This window comes from Eumetopias jubatus, unplaced genomic scaffold (genome assembly GCF_037043125.1).
Source record: "Eumetopias jubatus isolate StellerSeaLion01/CBP00866 unplaced genomic scaffold, mEumJub1_p1.0 scaffold_10, whole genome shotgun sequence".
NCBI lineage: Eukaryota > Metazoa > Chordata > Mammalia > Carnivora > Otariidae > Eumetopias > Eumetopias jubatus.
Genome location: NW_028274816.1, coordinates 38,074,416 through 38,096,623, shown reverse-complemented (window position 1 = coordinate 38,096,623; position 22,208 = coordinate 38,074,416). Strand labels below are relative to the sequence as shown.

General features: G+C 53.9%; 1 protein-coding gene across 4 annotated transcripts in view; it reads left to right on the top strand.

Annotated features, from left to right (window-relative positions):
• FBXO31 (F-box protein 31) overlaps positions 1–22,208 on the top strand; it is a 42,102-nt gene that overhangs the window by 8,521 nt on the left and 11,373 nt on the right. The window contains exons 2-5 of one of the 4 annotated variants that reach the window (XM_028096163.2): positions 3,628–3,699; positions 13,499–13,575; positions 20,077–20,244; positions 20,903–20,977. In XM_028096163.2, the coding sequence (XP_027951964.1) occupies positions 3,628–3,699; positions 13,499–13,575; positions 20,077–20,244; positions 20,903–20,977 (392 nt within the window). Of the gene's footprint in view, positions 1–3,627; positions 3,700–7,041; positions 7,095–13,498; positions 13,576–14,518; positions 14,584–20,076; positions 20,245–20,902; positions 20,978–22,208 lie in introns of those variants that run through there. The other 3 variants (XM_028096185.2, XM_028096174.2, XM_028096194.2) reach the window with 3 other exon arrangements.

The window sequence follows — 22,208 nt, the reverse complement described above, 5'->3', positions numbered from 1 at the left end:
CTGAATACCATTCCAGCGAGTGGAGGGACCATGTGGTGTTGATGCGCTCATCTGCCCGCGGACACTTGGGTTGCTTCCATCTCTTGGGTATTGTGAGGAGTGTGCTGCAGTGAGCCCGGGTGGAGAAGGATCTGAGCCCTCGCTTTCGGTGCTTTGGGGGCTACACCCAGAAGCAGAATGACAGCTGGGTCATAGGGTGATTCTGTGTCCCCATATACTGGTCTCCACAGCATGACCATTTCATATCATAAATTCCCTCAAGTCCATGTTTCTCCCTTCCCAGCTTTTTGTTTTGTTTTTGCTATCTTTGGAGTAAATACTTTCAAAAAAGAATTGCTTAAGCTCCTTTATTTAATAGATTAGCAAGGACATTTTTTTTTTTTGAAGTTTTTATTACTTGATCTCTACATGGGGCCTGAACTCATGACCCTGAGATCAGGAGTCACATGCTCCCCCACATGAGCCAGCCGGTCGCCCCATCAAGGAAATTCTTTGAATCGACAGCCTGTACCACCAAATCCAGTGTTGGATTGAGAAGCATCTGTAGGCAGCATGGGTGGTGTGCTCGCTTGCTTGCAGTCAGCAGGGGCAGGACCTGTGCCAAAGGGTGGAGTTCACACTTGGTGGTTTTTCTGGAAGGAAGGATACACGGTGCTTGTGAGTACACAGGCCTTCAAGCTATTTTAAGGGCAGTTTCCCTTGATGACTTACGGAACGTTTGTAGAACAATCAGAGGATGTCGCATTGTTCTTAGCTCCTCTTTTAAAAAAGATTTTCCCATCAGGTGGAAAATACCAGACAATTCTTGTAGGAATGGTTGGGTCAGAATGACATTATTCTGCTTTGGTGGATTTATTATGACCTTCTGGGAACATTAAGAAAAACCCACCAAGGATTGCTCTGTTTATTAGCACTACATTCTAATTTTGCTTTTCTCCTGATTGTTCATAGTGTTTTTGTGGATGCTTTATCTGCTTGTGCAACTTCATACCCTGTGCCATATGCACAATACCATTTCTTGACACAATATGCAGAAATTTATTTATTTGAGAGAGAGAAAGAATGAGAGAGATCACGAACAGTGGGGAGGGGCAGACGGAGAGGGAGAAGCAGACTCCCCACTGAGCAGGGAGCCGGATGTGGGACTCGATCCTAGGACCCCGGGATCATGACCTGAGCCGAAGGCAGACGCTTCACCAACTGAGCCACCCAGGCACCCAATGTGCAGAAATTTATGATGAGGTGGCTATCCTGGCTAAAACCCTTGGAGCCGTTCAGAAGCATTGTTTCTGTCAGGTTGGAGTGTGCGTTGGACTCTAATTCAAAAATCATAAGCCAGGTCACCAACCTTCACAGCCTGGGCCCAGAGAAACGCCTAAGCAGCAATGCCAATGCCTCACAAAGGCCTGGCTGTGGACCTCAGGGGCTGTCAGCCACAGGAACATACCTGAATGCATTTTCAGGGCTGTGCCCCAAGTCTAACCATTGGCACCGAGAGTCACAGTGTCTTGCCCGCAGCACTACACACATTACAAAAGAGAAGACCCCTGCCCCCTGCAGTCACCCCACTTTGTCTCCGAGGCAGTAAGAGACTCGTCCTTGTCTGTTATTGTAAGCACCAGTAGCATGCTGGAACCGAGAAATGTGAAACGAGAAACGGAGCTGTCCTTTCAAAACCACCCAGGAAACAAACCGACACACCAATCCTGTTAACGCTGTAACAATTTTGAAGTGCATTGTTTGCACAGGAGAAAGCCAAAGTGTGTGTACGGAGAGCCAAAGTAGTGATCACTGACAGGGTTTTCAGGAGGAGCCCCTTGGCCATCATGGGCATCACGGAGCCAGCAGGAGATGGTGAAGAGAGTTTTATATAGCGTTTATATTGAGAGTGGGGTAGACTGGTTGTTCCAGTGTGTTCTGCCCATCAGGGCGAGGGTGGCCCATTCAGCTGGTTCACGGGGAGAGCAGGGGTTTGGATAAGCTGTGATCTGAGATGCTGGGGACCCCGTTGCATGTGGGTGTTGCTATGTCCCTGCCCTAGATGCATGGACAGCATATTTCATCTGTCTGTCCTCATAGGCTCCTAAGACTTGAATTATCCTCCAGAATGGAGTCCACATTCTTCTTGGCAGCAGGATAAAACATATGCTTTTTATTTTTTTGCCTGATAGTGAGCAAGGCCGTGACTTACATCTTAGGAGTCTTTAACTTCACGTCTGTTCATCAGCAGAGGAGGTAGGGAAAAGCAGGGTTCCCCTGGGCAGGCCCCATCGGGAGGGACATTGCCGAGTAGCTGCCTTGCCCTAAATACCTTCTCCCCTCTGTGCATCTGGAGCTTTGCTTTGTGTACTGTTGGAATCCTATCAGTTCGTAGAAGCGTTTGGGCTGATATCATCCATTCTTTTGAAAAGACCGGACCAGACCTTGGGAGGATTTAGGCACCATCAGGAGTGACATGATGAGCGGACGGCACTTGGCCAGTACTGGCCACACTGCATGAATCCACGTTTTAGACAGACCGCTGAGCTGCCAACCTTGCCCAGCCTTGGCGTCCCTTCCTGTGATGGGGGCATAGTGCTGGTCACAGAGGTGGCTGTCTGTGATGCCCCAGCTGATTGACTGCACCCGGGATGACACAGAGAGTCCTGGTGGGGACTCTGTGTGGACGTGGGCAGCGGGGGTGCTGAGCACGCTTCTTCCTGCCTGGGCTCTGCTCACCACTGTGAGGCGCCCCATCCAGGCTTCGGCTCTGGGTCCTGCACCACCAGCTCCGCTCTTCTGTGCAGGCCCCGGGCCTCTCTGTGCGTGTTTTCTCTTCCATGAAATAGATGAGACAGTAGCAGCTCTCTCAGGCCTGCCAGCAGGGCTGAATACAGTGGTGCCCGGCCCGCACACAGGTACCAGGTACTAGGCAGGCTCTTGCCTCCCAGCAGTTCTGGATTCGTGGTGATTAGTTCCGTGCGGTGCTTTCCTTGCACAGCCTTGCCCGGACCTGACCTGAAAGACCCAAGGTTTCAGCTGGGAAGCTGGGGTGGGTGACTTGGAAACGTGGGGTGACAGGGAGGAGGAAGCAGGAGGGTGCCGTCAGCCAGGCGAGGACGGGGAGCAGGGAGGGCATCCAGGGTCTCCATCGCTGGCTGGGGTCTGGGGGCCTGGTGCCAAAGGGATGTGGCACAGCTCCTCCTTCCAGGCCCTCGTCCAGGCTCTCACTGGCGTCTCCCCTCATGGGCCGTGGCTTTGTTTAATAGAACTGGTGGTATGGTGAGCCACAGTGCGGGTTCAGGGGGTCTTCGTGGGACCCTGACACCAAGGACGATCTCATTTCCATGGGAACGTGCTGTTTCCAGGCCACTGGGGATTGTCTAATTTGGGGTTTGTGCAATTAGGCTTCTAGAGTTTAGCAGGATAGATAGCGCGGATTGTTGCTTTGTCAAGTGTGGTCTAAGCAGAATAATGGCTTCACCGGTGAGTGCGGGTGCTGACCAAGTGTGGAACAGCGAGGGTCGGACTCTGCCTTGGAAGACAAGGTCAAGGCTTTGGCACACACTTTCCTTCCCTGCGCTCAGTCTGTTTCTGCGACCTTGTGACTTCTTGACTGTGATCTCCAGCAAATGTTTCTTGTTGCAGAGTATGGCGTTTGCGAGAACCTGCGGAAGCTGGACATCACGGGCGTGTCTTGTAGAGACGTCTATGCCAAGCGTAAGTGAACCTGTTGCCGCCCACGGTCCCCTTCGTTCCAGATGCAGATGCAGAGTGAGCACCCTTGATAGCAGTGCGAAGAGTGTGACCCACAGCCCACAGTCCCCTCTCGGACACCCTCTGAGAGTCGTAGCTGGTGCTCCACGGACGGTGCTGGGAGTGGCGACCCTGACCTGGGTGGTCTTTTCTCCATCTTTGGGGGTGTCATCCTTATTTTTCAGCCTGTCACAGATAATGGTGTCTTCCATTAGGCGTGGAGAACCCCTAGATCTGAGAAACGTGGCTGCGCTGGGAACAACCCTGGGCTGCTTCCAGAGGTGTCCCTTTCCCTGGATCTGGGCCCACAGCCCAAGGGGCACGTGGACAGCAGCTTCACTGGGAAGTGTGGCCGCTCCCCGGGCTTCCTAGGCATCCTGCCGGCAGCCCCACATCAGGCTCCCCCTTCTGGGGCTCCGTCTACCCCGTAGTGTCACGTTCCCGTGTTGAGCCCCCCAGCCCCCATTTCCTGTTCTCCCCTCCTTTGCTTTCCAGAGTCACCAGTGACACGCCCTGTCTGAGTGCTCCGAGTCCCCCCAGCCCCAGATGTCTTTCCTCGGTGCCCCTTAGCGTGAGGCTGTGAAGATCTCTGTTCACACTGACACCAGCCAGGAGCTGTGGGCCAGCACCGACCCACAGGGAGCAGCCCGTGGGTTCACCCCTGGGTGGCCGTCTCGTGCAGTATTAGCGCCCCAGGGCTGGGATCAAAGACCAGAGTAAGAGACGACGGTGACCAGTTCTCTCTGGCCTAAAGTTGACTGCTCACTGCTTTTAAAAGGACCTTAAGCGGACGCCTGGGGGGCTCAGTCGGTTAAGCGTCTGCCTTCGGCTCAGGTCATGATCTCAGGGTCCTGGGATCGAGTCCCGCATCGGGCTCCCTGCTCAGTGGGGAGTCTGCTTCTCCCTCTGCTCATGCTTGCTCTCTCTAAATAAATAAATAAACAAACAAATAAAATCTTAAAAAAAAATAAAAAGACTGTAAGGTTTCATCTTAAAACCATCTTGGTAGATTTTGGTTTTCACATTCTTTTGAAATGTTCTCCATTGAAAGCAGAGCAGGTGGTGCTCCTTCCTAAATGGCTCACCCGGGAGCGGCGGCTGCGGTCTGCACGGGAACACCTCCTACTCAGGACTGAGACGGAAGCAGGTCTCTGAGAACCAGCCGAAGCCCTGGCAGCCCCTCCAGGGTAGGGGGCGTGCCGGCCGCTGCCTCTCTCCGCGTCCCTCTTCTTAGTGGGTCTGTCACTCAGGTTCTCCCTCTGAGATGCCCCTCCTTCACGTGGCCGCAGGGGAACATGGGGTTTCCATGTAGGGCTGGCTCTTTGGGAGACATGAGCAGTGCTCCCTCCATGGAGGCGGCTGATTTTGCCATCCTGTCGGTTCCTTGCTCCGTCAGAGGCTTCTCCCCACACTGAGATCCATGGCAGCTTGGGATTGTGCGGTGGTTGGTGTTCCGAGTTAGGATTCGCTCACATCGGGGAGCTCTCCTGTCAGCAGGCTGGAGGTTCTTCATGGACCTTCCTCTGGGAAGCCAGCCTGCTCACAACTTGCACAGCTCATGGGGGCTCAGCCATGCCCTCTGACCTACCACCTGCCTCTGGGAGCCCTCTGCCCTGCCATGCCCAGCTCCCCGCTTTTCCCTGCCCTCCTGAGGCCTTGGGCTTCATCGTTGCCCCAGCCACCATGCCCAGCTCGGCACTTGCCTCCTGAGTCCTGTGCTTGGGACCCCAGTGCAAGGCTGGCTGCTCAGGACCTAACAGGTCCTCCTTCCCTGTGCGTGCTCGGACTTGCTTTCTTCTCTTGGCTCCGCTCCACCTTCCACCGTCCCAGGGGACGTGGGTCTAGGGGGCTCTGGTGGCCGCATGTCCAGAAAGCCTGACCCCTTCCTGTCTTCTCCTCTCCGCAGCCAGAACAGTGCTGCTCTGAACCCTGCAAAGCCCAGATTCCAGAGGCAAAACGCCGGTCCTGCCCCCTGCCTCCCACCCTTCATTCTGTGGGTGCCCACATGGCCCTGGCTCCACCCTTGGTTCCTCGTGCTTGCCCAGAGCTCAGGATCTTAAGTCCAACCAGAGCTTGGAATTGGAGGGACTTAGGCTGGCTCTCAGCATTGGTGTTCCATCCACAGCAATCTCCGTGCATGTGCACATAAAACACAGTGTCCTGACTTTTCTGGACGGTCAGCTGGTTTCTAGGAGTATCCACCATGTCAAGTTTTTATCAACGGACTGCTTGAGTTTGTTAGGTCTTTGGACAGTATCACCTGAAAGCCACTTGAAGGCAGAGTTCTTTAGGAGTTTAGGAGTAAGCATTCCAAACAGCACCTGGAGGAAGGCAGGTGCTGACACCTGCCGGGTGTGGGGGCAGATGTGGGAATAAGGCCCCCACGGAGCTCCGCTCAGTTACGCTGTCCTGTGGAGCACAGGTGGGCAGGCAGGTGGGCAGTAACCGTGAGCAGCAGATGGCGTGGCCGGGGGTAAGCTGCGGGTGGGCGAGGGAGAAGGGACGGGGCCAGGGTGAGGTGAACGTGCTCGCCTGCGCGTCTGGAATGCTGGGGACATGGGCAGGTGCAGGAGGACATCTGGAGATTCCTTTTCACCGCTGAATCTTGACCCCCTAAAAATGGTTGCAAAAACCGGGGAATGATTACCTTATTCAGTGTCCAGAAGTGTTGCATCTGACCCGGTCAGAGCCAGCTTCAGTTTTCACGTTCACGATGCAGGAGCAGTGTTTTTGTGAGTTTGCTCTGAAGACCTTATTGAGGAGAAAATTACTTAGCTTCTGGAATGGGTTGTGGAGGAAAATCAAGGTTGGTTCCTGGCATAGATGGGTTCAGGAGGGAGGAGGCCTGAATTAGGAGGCAGGCCAACATCGCCCTTAATCAGAAACAAAACACACATGCCGCAGAGATCGAGGAGAACGCCAGGTGTGCACCAGGCAAAGGAGAGATCGGACTCGGGCACAGGGGTTCTCCAAGTGATCCCCGAAATGTGCCCCAGCCACAGCCTCGGCTCTCCCACCTCCGTGTGCTCCCTTAATCTGTGGCCATCAAGAGAGGAGGGTCCCGAGCTTGCCCGCCTTCATGAGTTTCTGGTGTGGCTCCATTGGTTAAAGGAAGACCGGTCACCCCTGGCAAACGCTTGCACCCTGAGTTTTCTGGGGGCTGTAATGGGAAGTGTCCGTTGTCAGGGAGGGAGGGTGTTGAGTCCTGGGAACTGTTCATACTGTCCTGGAAGCAGAGCCATCTTTATCCTTTCCCTGCTGTGTCTGTTCAGGTATAAACCCTCGCGTGAAGTCGGGACGTTTCATGAAAATTCTTCCCGATTACGAGCACATGGAGTACAGAGATGTTTACACCTGCCGTACGTACCTCCTGCTGGCTTTGGCATTTGCGGGCGAGCACGGCCGAGAAGCTGCATGGAGAGGGACCTCTAACTCCGGGCACGAGGACTGCTTGGGTGTTAAATCGAGCTGCCCTCCTTGGCTTTTGCTGTTTCTTACCTTGGCTGTTTTCTGTGGCTCAGCCACAGCTGAGGCCACAGCTGAGCCGTGGCCCTGGGTCGGCTGCACACGTGGGCCGGGATTCCTCAGCAGCTTTGGGGTTCTTGGGTAGTACCAACAAGGCCACGTTTTTTTTTTTCTATTAAAGATTTTATTTATTTGATAGACAGCCAGAGAGGGAACACAAGCAGGGGGAGTGGCAGAGGGAGAGCAGGCTTTCCGTGGAGCAGGGAGCCCGATGCGGGGTTCGATCCCAGGACCCTGGGATCATGGCCTGAGCCAGAGGCAGATGCTCAGCAACTGAGCCACTCAGGCGCCCCTGTTGGTACACATTTTAATATTTGCCGTCTATTGAGGCTGAGGGGGAGAGGACAGGGTAGAAGTCTTTAAACACTTCTCCAAAATTAAATGTGTTTTGTTTCTAGATTTCATTAGTCACATCGTTACAGCATATGTGAATTAAAAAAAAAAAAATCATACAGTGGACCCACACTGGGCAGAAGTGAGTAGAAGCACTTGATTATTTAGAACCGGATTCCCCTCCCGATTGGCATTACTTGGGTCTAGAAATTTCCCTGAGCCGTGTTGCACACATCTCCGCTCTCTGTTAGGTTGAGCTGAGGTGGAAAGTGAATGTTTGTTGTCAAGAAGACATCACACATACCTGCTTGCACTAAAAGGCGTTTTTACATTCCTGGGAGCACACGGCACTACTCCCTCGTTACTCCCATCCCTCTGAACCCTCCAAGTGTCTGTGTCGCCTGCCTAGAGCAGACCCGCTCCTGAGTCTCGTAGATGCACAATTTCTAACAAAACCTGTGGGAGCAGAGGAAATAGAGGCGCTTAGGGGATCATTCCTAACCCCCGTCAGACTGTGGACAAGCAGCCGGAGTGTGTTTGCTGGTCCCGTGGAGACCATCCTGGCGTCAGTGCAGAGATTCGTGGACGAAGTTAGCCTGCTTCTGGGTGTGTGCAAGGACTGGGCACAGCTCCTGACAATGCCCACCTTGTTCGTGTCATCAGGCCCAGAGCTGAACTGCTGGAGTAGAGACTGGTGACCGCGGGGCTCGTCGGGAGGGTGAACGAGCAGGCGTGAGGAGCTCGCTGAGCTGTCAAGGGGGTCGGGTGGGTCAGGGGGAGTCAGAAGGCATGAATTGGGTTCTTCCTGAACCCTCTTGGAAGTTACCTCTAGCACATTTTGTCCTAGATTGACCCGCCCTCCCGGTTAGTAGTCAGTGAGCAAAGGGGCCTCATCCCGCCCAACCTTCCAGAAATGTCCACCGTGATGACTGGCGTGTGAGGACCTTGGGACCTGGCACTGTTTCTGTCTCCCTTATCCACTTGCCCTATTCCTGGAGCTCTTGAGACCCCGTGTTCCCTGGTTCCCTGGTCTCTCTGGTCTCAGGCTCAGCAGCCTCAAGCCAAAGACACTGTCCCAGGGAGAGGCAGGTCAGCCCATCTAAAGCTAACCTTTGAGGAGCTTTGTGGCCCCACATGAGCTGCTTCGGCTGTGTCACTTTTGCTCATTTTTTTTTTTTTTTTTTAATCAGGCTGCATGTTGTTGCCTGATAGTAGTCCGTGTCTTTAAGGCGTTGGGAGTATCTCGGGAGAATGTGTTGTGTTAACGACGTAGCTAACACGTGTCCTTGTGTGTGAATTGATAGTAACTATCTGTGACCACAGGGCTCTGGGTTTTGAGGTTCCCATCTAGAATTCTGGTGGTGCTCCAGATAACTCTAGTAGATACAGGGAGTTTGGTGGAACATTGCGCACCACTGGTGAGGAGATGGGTAGGCCACTTTTAATGCTTGGGCATAGGTGACGGGGTGTTTGGCTGCACAGGTAGAGTCTAATGGGAAGGCTCCTCCAGAGTCCAGTCTGCCAGGTGGGGCCAAGAACACACAAGGTGTCCTGAGGAAGGGGGAGACCACTGGGAAGTCTAGAAACAGGTGGGTGCTCCTAGAGAGGTCAGAGGGCACCGGCGGGAAGTGCATCTGGGAGAGGGAGACCACCTGCCAATTACCTGGCCAAATTCCTGGAGCCTGTGGGATGGTGTTCCTGATCCTGTTCTGGATGTTGATTCTGTATCCTGCAACTTGACGCAAGGTGGGCATCCTGCCTTGTTCTGACCTTAGAGGGGAAGCTCTCAGCTTTTCCCCGTTGATTATGATGTTAGCGGGGCTTTCTCATGTATGGCCTTTATTATGTTGCAGAATGTTCCTTCTAGACCTTTGTTGAGAGTTTTTTATTATAAGTAGTTACTGAATTGTATCAAATGCTCTTTCTGCATCTATTGAGGACATACAATTTTTTTTTTTTTAAAGATTTCATTTATCCATTTGTCAGAGAGAGAGGGAGAGAGTGCAACAGGCAGAGGGAGATGCAGGCTCCCCGCTGAGCAGAGAGCCTGATGCGGGACTTGATCCCAGGACCCTAGGACCATAACCCGAGCCAAAGGCAGACACTTAACCGACTGAGCCACCCAGGCATCCCTAGGACATATGATTTTTATCCTTCATTATGTTAAGGTGCTGTTACTACATTGATTTGTGGATGTTGAACCATTTATCCCTAGGATAAATCCCATTTGATTGTGGTCAGTGATCCTTTTAATGTACTGTTGAGTGGGATCTGCTTGTATTTTGTTAAGGATTTTTTGCATCCGCATTCATCAGGGATACTGGCCTGTAGTTCTCTGTCCTTCTGGCCTCCTTGTTTTGGTATTGGGGTCATTGTGGCCTGGTGAAATGAGTTTGGACATGTCTCCTCCTCTGATTTTGTTTTCATTTACCAGAAGCTACTAGCAAGTGGCAGGAGATATATTAGTTGCCTTTACGATAATCTTTTGGACAAGGGTCACGGGTGGGAACACCCATCACCCGAAACCCCTGCCCTGCAGCCTCAGATGTGTCAGTTCAGGAACGACTGAGGGCCGTGCTAGTGGAGGGCCGGCTGTCCTGCGTGAGGACCACAGCAGCTGCCTGCGGACTGCTGGGGAAGAGAGCCAGCTCCCAGCCCACGCTGTGCCGAGGACAGTCGGATCTTTTGGGTTTGCTCTTTGTTGTCTAATGTGCCAGGAGTTTCCCGCTTGCCTTCTTAAGTGGCCTTCCTGTTGGCAGATGGGAATTCACTGGCACTGACTAGGATGGGGCATTTTCCCGCTAGCACTTGAGCTGAGAGGTCCCTTAGCCAGCTCAGATGATTTCCCCCATTTTGGGGAACAGGGGTGTCTTGAGCTGAGAATGTTTTTCTGAATACGGCCACACTGACCTTGGGGACCAGTGGTTGGAGCAGCCTGCGAGCTGCCTTGTTTGGAATAAATACGAATTATTCTGAAAGGTCTGCGTCCTGCCTTGTATGGCTAAAGTAGTGGTGTTTTCTCGATTGTCATGGATTCTCTCTTGTTGAGGCTCTGCCCGTGAACTGAAGTTCTGCAATGTCCTAAAGCCCATGACAGTAAAGCACCTGAGGGGTCTAACACAGTTGCCTCCATGTCTCAGGTCCCCTGCCCAGTCTCTGTAACCTGATCCTGTTCTCCTCTCCTGACCGTGTTCAGCGGCTGTTTGGAAACATTGTGGGGAGGGCTCTTTGAGCTGGGGGTCTTCTGCAGGTGAGAAGCCCCTTTGGGTCTGTGAGTGCCTTGCTCCAGGACGTCTCAGCCAGGCCCTTCCTCTACCCGTGCAGGGTCAGGCAGAAGGTCCAGTGGGAGCATGAGGGAAAATGCGTGAACATGTGCACACACCTTGTATTGTTCAGGGGCTGGCCTTCCCAGCAGGGCCCTGGGCATTAGAAGGTAACTCTGAACATGGCCCCCCTCCTGGTATGGACACCCAGTTTTTGTGTGACTCAGGTGGACACTTTCAGTCTGGAGGCACCCTGGGCTCATGCTGGACTCTCTTCTGGATGCTTGTAGTTTTTAAAGCGTCTGTCCTAAAACACAGACCTTACATTTGCATGAGGACATGGCTTGTCCCTCCCAGGGGTTAGCTCAGAGGTTACCTGCTTGCAGGCCGGCGGGCGATGCTGGTCTCCGACTCTTTCTTGGACTGTTATGAGGGTGGTCCCAGGCTGAGCGAGTCAGTGTTGTGTTAGCAAAAGCCATGAAGGGCACAATGATTTTTCTAACACGTGCAGAGCTTATACATCCAGAGAGTGCTACCCCTCCAAGCAGACAGATGGGAGGCAGCGTTTTTAATTCAAAGGCTGTACCCTTTATTTTTTTTATTTTTATTTTTTAAGATTTATTTATTTTTATTAGAGAGAGAGCGAGAGAGAGAGCACAAGTAGGCAGAGAGGCAGGCAGAGGGAGAGGGAGAAGCAGGCTCCCTGCTGAGAAGGGAGCCTGACGTGGGGCTCGATCCCAGGACCCTGGGATCATGACCTGAGCCGAAGGCAGCCGCTCAACCAACTGAGCCACCCAGGCACCCCAGGCTGTACCCTTTAAAGCAGAACAGGGAACTCTCCTTTCAAAATTTCCAAGAGTCTCGTATGTTCTTTGAGCAGTCCAGGGGGCCTGAGATCGTAAGACTGATTTGGAAAGAACCAGACCATCGCTAGCAGGCAAGCTGGGAGCTAGGGGGCAGAGGGAGATAAGAGGGGATGGTCATGCTGAATGGGCCCATTTATTTTATTCTCCAGTATTTTAGCATGAAAATTTAAAAATCTATCAAAAAAAAAAATGGAGGGGATTATGGAGCAAACACCCACTTACCATCACCAGATCCTACAACCCTCAGCAACACTTTATTATCACATAGCTGTTCATCTGCCGTCTCTCCATCATTCCACCTTATTTTTTGATACATTTTAAAGTAAGTGCCAGATACTATCACATTTTACCCCTAAACCCTTGAGTGTACATGTCACTGTTTGGAGTTCATTATTTGCTTAGAGTTCCTGGTCCTGCTTATTATTGCTTGGTTATTAAATGCAAAACCTATCAGGGTATGACCATAAGATAACCAGACTGAATTTACTTTGCATCTTGTAAACCAACTCAGAACATTGCACACAGGATGAATGGCAGGTGTCTGGGAGACAGTACACGCTTGTTAGAAGCCTGTGTTCCTAGGCTGTGTACCCTAGGTTCCTCGGGTATCAGTGGTTGCCGGCACACTTGAGAGGCCTGAGCTGCTTCTGGCCTCACTTTCCTCGTCCCTGTACCCCGGACCAAGGTGGAGACCTGATAGCTGCCATCCCATCTTCGTCTCTCGGTCCCACTTGGCCCTGCTGGCTGGGGCTCCCTTCCCGCGGAATGGTGTGATCCTGCAGCGCCGGTGCTCCAGCCCATCCCTGGCTTCCACTGTGTATTCGCCAGGGTTCACCAGACGAATAGAACCAGTTTCTTTGGATGAATTTATCATAAAGAATTGGGTCCCACAGTTAATATAGGCTGAAAAGGTCCAAGATCTGCCATCAGTAAGCTGGAGACCCAGGGGAGCCAAGGGTGTAGCTGGGGTCTGAAATCTGGCAGGCTCGACACGTTGGAAGAATCCCTGTTTCCATTTCAAGTCCTAAGTTAGAAAAGACTGATGTCCCAGCTCACATAGGCAGGCACTCCCTGCTTGTGGAAAAGCCTTTTTTTTCCAGCTATCAACTGATTGGACAAGGCCCACCACACCAGGGAGGGCAATCAGCTTTACTCAGTGCACTGATTTAAATGCTAATCTTATCTGGAAGCACCCTCACAGGTACACCCAGAATAGTGTGGGACCAGATGTGTTGTCATGGGTCACGGGTGGCACCTGTTGCCGGGACAGGGCTGTTGGGCCTGTGTGCCCAGCAGAGTGAGCAGTTCACTCTAGTGACAATTTTTAGTCTAATTGCTTTATAGACACACCGCATGAACAGATGCCAGTGTCCCAGCGTTATAAAAATCTAGTCCCCGTCTGCCTTAGTCCCTAGGAAAGCGGTGTCCCTGTGTCTGACTCCCTCACTGATGGGAGGCTCACCACTTTACAAGGGTGCTCACTCCGTGTCTTTCAAGGCAGTGTCATTGGCACTGGCCACTTAGAGCCTGGGTTTCAAAGTGGCCCTGTTGTCTCTTTTATTATGGTTTTGAAAGACATTTTCCTTCTTAGAATTCTTTGGAAACTCTTTAAGCAGTCTGCTGAAATCCGTATTTATGTCCAAGGCTCTGCTCCCAGCCGCCACGAGTGGTTTGTCTGCAGTTCCCGGTTCCTGGCCTCGCCCTTCCCCTGTGTCCCTGTGGAGTGCAGGCTGGCCGGCTGCAGCGTGAAGACCTGCTCTCTTTCTCTCCCTGTAGTGCTCCATCGGTACAGACACATTCTGGGGCTGTGGCAGCCAGACATCGGGCCCTACGGAGGACTGCTGAACGTGGTGGTAAGTCCAAGAGCGCGGTGCGTGGGCCTTCACCCGCTTCAACCAGAGGGGCAAGCCCGCTGTCGCCTGCGTGACGGCATGGCCATTGGGAGGGGCCGGAGGCTCTTCGGTAATTGGTTCTCAGCCTTCTCGCTGCGTCCCTGGACTTCGTAGTGATGAGCCACTGGTTGCCTCGAGGGCATCTTCCCTCCCGTAGCCTGGTCCCTGCCTCCTGGACACCTTGGGCCCTTGCGCTCACGCCTGTGGGACACTCTAGTTTTGGGTCGTGCACTAGTTTGTTCTAAATGAGGACTCCTGGGAGCCTTGGGCGCTCACCCTCTGGCCCTCGGGGTCACATGGAATCGTCGCAGGTGCCCCATCGCTGAGCCCTAGGCGCACCCCAGCTGTGACTCTCCCTGTGCGCCTTCTGTTGTTCCGCTGACGTGTGTGAGCGCTTGCCCTGTGAGGAAGACGCAGTTCAGCGGCCTGGGAGGCACGCCGGGGTGCCGTGTCAGAGTGAGTCACCCAGCAGCCATGGCGGCCTTGGGACCAGGCTGGGCCTCAGAGCGAAGTCTGAAAGTGGGGCTATGAGGCCCTGGTTTTAAATCTTTTCTCACCCACCATAGTAATACTGGGGTCAGGCCAGCGTCCTTGATGGGTGGGAGCACCAACGGTGGGCACTTTTTGGGGAAACCGTATTTCCACCATCTGAGAGCATCTCCCCACAGATCCCTTATCACTTACTGTTGTAGCTTCCAGGGGCCGCCATACCAGTGACCACAAACCGGGTGGCATAAAACAACAGAAATGTATTCTTTCGCTCGTAGGGAAGCCTGACATCTTCAGTGTGCCCGACGTCCTCATTGTGCCCGGTGTCCTCAGTCAGTGTTCCTGACACCTCAGGCAGCGTGCCCGATGTCCCGTCAGTGTTCCCGACCTCCTCAGTCCATATTTTCCTGACGTCCTCCGTCAGTGTGCCCGACGTCCTCAGGCAGCGTGCCTGACGTCCTCAGTGTGCCCGACGTCCCAGTACGTATTCCTGGGCTGAGATCAAGGGTCACCATGCTTCCTTGAAGACTCCAGAGAAGGGTCCTCCTGCCTCTTCCAGCTGCAGGGCCCAGGCAGCCCTTGGCTGTGGCCAAACCCCCTCCTACCTCTGCCTCCCTCCTCAGCGTGGCCTCTCCCCTCTGTGTGTCTCAGACCTCTGTCTGCCTCCCTCTTAGAGGGGTACAAGTGATGGTTTTTAGGGCCCGCCTGGATGAGCCAGAATCCTCTGAAGATCCTCAACTTCACATCTGTAAAATCCTTTTTTTGCCGTGTAAGGTGATGATGTGCACAGGTTCTAGGGTTTAGGACGTGGACTTCTTTGGGGGCCGTTATTTGGCAATCAAGATTACAGGGCGGAAGAGGGCCCTTACTGGGGAGAGATGTGGCCAACAGCACCCATCCCAGTGGTCCATGTTAACTAACCAGCAGTAGGACTCTGACCTCAGGCCCCTCCTGGTTTCATGTGAAGCACACAGCCCCACTTCTCTGGATCTCCTGCCAAAGTACCTGACCCGAATCTACTCACGGGCACCTCATCACACAGACCGCAGGGGTCAGGCCCCAGAAGCACTGCTCTCCGCCTTCCGAGTGTCAGGCTCACCGAAGGCCGGAAGGGCTGATGAGCTGAGCGCCATGGTCCCAGTAACCGTCACCAGTGTGGGGAACATGGGGGCCAGGGCCAGCAGAAGAGGACCAGAGGGGACAGCCTGCCTGGCGGGAGTGGGGGCTGCCTTGGAGGCAGGCGCTCTGTCCTGCCATCAGCCTGACTGAGGTCCCGTGAGGGGCTCTCCTGGCCAGGCTGCTGCTGAGAGACCACAGTATTTCTGGTTTCAGCTGCCTTGTCTTCCTGACTCTGGCTATCTGCCCTTTTCCTGTCCCCTGCACGCCTGCTCTTTTCCCTGTGATGGTGGACATTGTTGTTAAGGAGTTATGAGCTGGATGGGTCCCTTCCCTCAAATGGGGTCGGGCTGATCAGCTGGATAGGGTGTTCGTTGAAGACCACTGGGTCTCTTAGGGATGTGCTGTAGCTCTTTGTCTAAGGTCCTAGTGCTGGGGGTTCTCCCTCCATGCCCTGGGGGTTCCTTTTGAAGACTCCCGTCCCTGGCTGCTTGGAGCTGGATGGTCCAGCACGCTGCCCAGCCTGTACTGGGCTCGGTGAGTGGTTGGAACCCGGGCCCCTTGGCAGATCCTTGGGCTCTGTCTCTGCATGGCTCCCTCCTTTCTACTCCAGCCCCGCCAGCCTCCTTGAACTCTGATCTCTGTTCGCTCAAGTTAGAACACTGCCTGGTTCTGCCTGGCCCCCTCTGAGCCCCGGGGTCTGGAAGGTGCCTCTGGCAGGAATCCAGGGGATGGCAGGGGTGACCTCTTATTTCTCTTCTCTGGGTTGACAGCCCTGTGTGGCCTGTTGTCCGGGATCACCTTGGGGCTCACAGCAGTCCCATTACTCTACTATGGCCAGGATATAAGTCTGGCCTCATTTTTTTTTTTTTTTTTTTGGTGACCTTTGTTTTCCTTCTTATTGTGTCTTCTTGAATATATCAGTCAAAGTTCCTTTAAAGTATGTGATCTCCGGTTCAGCTTACAGTCTCTCTTTTTCCTCGGGATTTTCGGGCGTGGCAGTTGGCTGCTGGCATGCCCGCACACGTGGCCGTGGATGCCGCTGCCCCCACGAGGGTGCCTGGCCTCTGGCCTGGGGTCACAGCCAGCAGAGCGCCTTGCCCTGACCGGGTGTGGTGAGCGCCGGTCTCGTCCCTGGTGGCCCCGTCCACAGAGTGTCCCCTGAGGGCTGGGCACCTCCTGCTCTCCAGGGCCTGCATTTCCCCTAGCGAGCCAGGGATACCGCTGATCCCTCTCCTGGCTGGTTGGCCTCTTAGCAGCCACCTTCTGCTTGGCTTCTCCATCCCCTGCCCCTCATGGGTTGGGATCCAGAAGGTGCCTCAAGGGCAGAGCTGTATACACTCTGGGGCCTGCTTCTTTGGGATCCTGCCCTAGCGCTCTGGCCTCTGCGGCAGCCCTGGGGGTTCCAGCGCCCAGCCACCCCTCTGTCCAGCCACCAGCGGTCAGGGACCTGGGGCAAAGAGGTGGGAGGCCCTGCCCCCTTCAGGCCTGTCCCTTGATTTTAGGCTCTCGGTTCTCGTCTTGGGGCCACTGTGCATGTTCCCTGATGTCTTCAGGCAGCATTTAAACTGTGGTGTGTGCAGACAGCTGGTGTCAGCAGGTGGGGCTGGTTGGCCTAAGCCCCTGGGTTCTAGGCAGGAGAAAAGTCTTGCGGTCTCATTTTTAGATGCTGTTCAGTCCCTTGCCTGTCATGTTTTCAAAGGTAGCTGCTCAGTTTTAGTGCTTTACGGGCATCTGTATCGTGGGATGTGGCACTTTACTGAGGCTCTGCAGTGTGCCCGTCCTCGAGCTTGCTGTGCGCTCTCTTCACAGAAGCCCCGGGGCTGGGGGGTGTCTCGGTGCCTGGCCCCCATGTCGTTGCCGCTGATGCTTCACTGGGAATGAAGTCTGGTGCCCTTCGGGGAGCGCTGGTTTTCTGATCTTGCTTCCCCCCCTGGTTGCACACACCCTCGGAGGACCGGAATCCCTAGACCACGGGACCGGCCGTGAGCACGTCTCTCAGACGGCACGTCGGGGTCTTGGTGTGGGCCGTTCTGAGCTCGCCTCGTGTGGGCCCCGCGGGGACTCTGGGTGCTCTTTTACTCTGTATTTTGCTCACCATGTGGGGTTTTGGGCAGGGATAAATATTGCTTCATGTTCTGTGTGGAGAAAGTGTTAAATACTTTATGTTTATGTTTAATATCCCTGGGGAAAGCCTTGGATTTAGAATGTTCCTCACAGGACCAGCCAGACTGCTCCCCGCGTGGGCAGGCTGCCTTCCATGCTTTAGGCAGGGAGGGTGATAATTGTTTTTCTTACTGGTAGTGATTAATAGAGTTAAAAAAAAATTGCAGCTTCTGAAAGCAGGGGTTAATTAGGGGAAAATGGAGCCATGACAGAACAGGGCCAGCTCGCCCTCGTTGGATCAGGTCGGATTGGATCGGATCGCCACAGAAATGGATGAGCCAGAGCCGGCCACTGGGCACCCAGTCTCCCCTGACTACAGGCTGGCCTTCCGGCCTTGGGGAATGTGTGGCGTGCTGTGCCTGGGGACCACTCCCCACTCTGACCCCGTCTCTGCCACGGCCACCTCGTGCTCTGACCCCGTCTCCGCCACGGCCATCACGTCGCTCTTACCCCGTTGCTCTGACCCCGTCTCCACCGCGGCCACCTCGTGCTCTGACCCCGTGTCCGCCACGGCCACCTTGTGCTCTGACCCCGTCTCCGCCACAGCCATCACGTCGCTCTGACCCCATTGCTCTGACCCCGTCTCCGCCGCGGCCACCTCGTGCTCTGACCCCGTCTCCGCCATGGGCCCCTCGTCGCCCTGACCCCGTCTCCGCCACGGCCATCACGTCGCTCTGACCCCGTTGCTCTGACCCTGTCTCCGCTGCGGCCACCTCATGCTCTGACCCCGTCTCCGTCGCGGCCACCTCGTGCTCTGACCCCGTCTCCGCCACGGCCATCACGTCGCTCTGACCCTGTTGCTCTGACCCTGTCTCCGCCGCGGCCATCACGTTGCTCTGACTCCGTCGCTCTGACCCCGTCTCCGCCGCGGCCATCTCGTCGCTCTGACCTCATTGCTCTGACCCTGTCTCTGCCGCGGCCACCTCATCGCTCTGACCTTGTTGCTCTGACCCTGCCTCCGCCGCGGCCACCATGTTGCGTGCACTGGAAGAGTGATGGCAGCGTAGTCGCCCTCTGTTGTCGAGGGCGGCAAGCCCACAGCACCTGCCTCCTCCCTTTGCTTCTGATTTTCAGGCATTTCAAAGCAGATGCCAGGCCCATGCCATTTCGTCTGTTCATACTTCCATGTGGATCTTTAAAGAACGTGGGTGTTTCTCTGCACGTGGGCCTTGTCCCTCCCCCGCCGTACAGACGTGGTGGGGACGCCACGCCCGACGCGGCCTGAAGCCTGGTCCACATCCGTCTCCCCGAGGGCTGCAGAGCTGCTTTGCACGAGGCTTGCTTGGAACCGAGTCTGCAGCAGCCCTCACGTGGCATCTGTGTGTGTGCCTCGCAGGTCTCTGCTGCCGGGGAGCAGCCCCCCGTTTCTGGTGGGCCAGGGGCCGACTGGGGGCCTCCTGCTTCTTTCTGGTCTTTCATCTGGTCTTTCCCTTCACTTTCAGAGCTGGCCCTTCTCTTCAAAAGGCTTGCCTTTATGTTTAGGTTGAACTACCTTTTTTTTCCTTTCTGTTTTTAAACAAAATCTACTTATTTTTTCTTTCAGAATTTATTTTTTACTAAAGCGTAGCTGACACGATGCTGCGTGAGTTTCAGCTGCGTGACACAGTCTGGACGCTGTGCTCACAAGCGCCTCTGACTTATTCCTGTGACCTGTTCATCGCGCAACTGGGAGCCTGTCCGTCCCCCTCCCCTTCGCCCCTGTGTCCCGTACCCCGCACCCCGGCACTCATCTCTTGTTCCCTGTATTTATCTTTCTGTTTCTGCTGCTTTTGTTGGTTTTGTTTCTTAAATTCCATGTATGAGTGAAATCCTATGTATCTGTCTTTGATTTATTCTACTTAGCATAATACTCTCTAGCTCCATCCCTGTCGTTGCAAATGGCACGGTTTCATCCTTTCTGATGATCGAGTAGTATTTCATGGCACATACACACCACATCTTCTTTATCCATTTACCTGTCGATGGGCACTTCGGCTGTTTCCGTATCTTGCTTTTGTAAATAATGGTGTAGGCATGTATCCCTTTATTTTCAGGTTTATTGAGGAATGGTGCACAGGTAAAATTGTAAGGTGCGTGACAAGTACGTCTCGGTGATTGGTATTTGTACACTTTGTGCAAGGGTTCCTGCTGTCTAGGATCAGCATGTCTACCACTTCACATTTTTATTCTCTCTTTTGGTGAAAACATTTAAGTTCAACTCTCTTAGAAGATCTCAGTGTTGGAGTGCCTGGGTGGCTCAGTCGTTAAGTGTCTGCCTTTGGCTCAGGTCATGGTCCCAGGGTCCTGGGATCGAGCCCTCTGTCTGGCTCCCTGCTCCTCAGGAAGCCTGCTTCTCCCTCTCCCACTCCCCCTGCTTGTGTTCCCTCTTTCACTGTGTCTCTCTCCGTCAAATAAGTAAATAGAATCTTAAAAAAAAAAAAAAGATCTCAGTGTTGATGCAGTGTTATCAACGACAGTCACCCTGTTTACAGTCGATAACTACTTTTAATTAACACGCACTTGGTAGATGGGCCATGCTTGTTGTGGTGTGCTAGATGAGGGCACCACAGTGTTCCCTGGCCCCGAGAGTCTCAGTGGGGCTGCCATGTGGGGACAAGGGTGGTTCTTGCGGACAGGTTAGGGTGGGGACCTTCTCCCTTGGCACCTCATCCTGAGCCTTCTGTGGACTTGTGCCCTTTCTCCTCCCCGCAGGTGGATGGCTTGTTCATCATTGGCTGGATGTACCTGCCTCCCCATGACCCTCATGTGGACGACCCAATGCGATTCAAGCCCCTGTTCAGAGTCCACCTGATGGAGAGAAAGTCTGCCACGGTGGAGTGCATGTATGGCCACAGAGGGCCCCACAACGGCCACATTCAGGTGAGTGCTCGGGGCTCCCTGAGGCGTGGCAGCCATGTGCAGGCAAGGGGCTAGGGCTCCTTTGTCCTCCCCGGACCCGGTGGCAGCCTGGGTGGGTGCCTGAGTGGCTGTGGTGTCCCAGCTGCAGACCTGTGTCCACACCAAGCAGTGAACATGGGAGGAAGTGGGGGCTCAGCCCCACTCCGGGGTGCGTTAGCGACATGCGGCTGTTGTGATGCAGCCCTTCAGAGACTCACTCGCTGAGCCCCCCCCCCCGCCCAGGGATTCTGCGTTCGGGTGAAACTGATTGTTGTTTTTGTCCTGATTCCTCACTGCTCCCTGGTTTCCTCTTTGCAAGAGTATAAACTTGGAATAAGACACTCTGCTCTCTGATAATGGTTCAGCAGACAGCCATCCCAATCAGCATGTGTGTTCCCTAACACACGACGAAAGCACCAGCCCTTTTCCTGCTGTAAGATGTCCTCCTGGGAAGACGCACATGCCTCTTCCCCTGAGAAGGAAGTGCGTGCTCAGGGTGGCTGAGTTCCCTTCTTGGACTGGCTGAGGTTCGGTGGCGTCTTGGGCTTCTGTACACATATGGGGTCTGTCGGTGCGGGACAGGTTGGTCGTGCCGCCCATGACTGACTCGCTCCCCTCTCCTTTGTGGTGAACGCTCAAGATTGTGAAGAAGGACGAGTTCTCCACCAAGTGCAACCAGACTGACCACCACAGGATGTCTGGCGGGAGGCAGGAGGTGAGCCTGTCCCCCTTCTGTTCACATGGCGCAGCTGTGAGGTTGAATGGTTTGACATCTCCAGTGTGCCCCCAATGAAGGGCCGTCTCCCCTGGTTCATCCCAGTGTGTGTGTCTGACCTTTGCGTCAGGACATCCTGTGTACGTGTCCATGCACACAGGCTTTCATTCCCTGCCGCCCCTCGGAACAAACGAGCCCCAGAGAAATCGTTCCCTCTGATCGCCTCTCTTTCGCCCCTTTGGTGAGAGTGTCCGTGTGCTGCTGGAGGTTTCTTCTTGGGTGCGAGTTTGCATGGAGACCAGGGGGCTTTTTTGGAGCCTCTGTGTTCTCCCCACAGACGGGCCTGGTGGCTGAGATTTCCAGGTCTTGGCAGTGCAGCACGGAGGCCTGCCTCGGAGCCACACCCGCAAGCTTCTTAGGACTTCCTTTTATTTGCACGGATACTTTCACATTGCCTTTGAGTTTTCCTTTTCTGAGGAGCCAAGTCATACTGCTGTTTCAAAACATTCTTAAGAAAAACTTGAACTTTTAAAATGTAGGATGCTCATTGAACTTACATTTATTTAATAGCTGTGTATTTCTCAAGTTCTGAGTCCGACAGCTTCCCTGTTAGCCAGAGAATTGCAGGGAGGTGTAAGGTAAATTCATACGCACGCATGTCTGCGTCTGAAGAGTGCACACAGGTGCTCACTGGAATCCTCTGGAGGTAGATGAGGCCCTGTTTTCTCACATACACGGCCTGTGAAGGTGACGGTGCATTTTTCATTCACAACGCTGTTGTTGAAGCCTGCACGTACAGTCACACACATGACATACAGGTGAGTGCTCTAGTCCGCGTTTCAGTGAAAAAGGTCAACGTGTTTTCTGAGAATAGACACTCCTCAGCTGTGGACCTCAAAAAGGCCAGATAGTGTACTTCTGGAAATACATATGCTGGGATCAGAAAAAGGTCTTGTAAGCCGCGTCTTTGTGATTTTGAAGTGGAATGGTATTTTTTCTGATTATAAAAGTACTAACCCAAGTCCTTTGGGGAAACTCTTAAGAACACGTGCATGCTGGGTGGGAGCAACGCTTTGCTGGTCTCGGGACTGTGGCGTCAGTTTGCGTTTCTGCGACCACGACCGTGCCCGAGGCTGAGGTTAGGGGCCTGGCTAAGGGTTTCTCGAGGTTGCTCTCTCTGGTGCTGGTATGTTTCTAGTTGATTTGTAGGAGCTTTTTTTTCATATTAGAA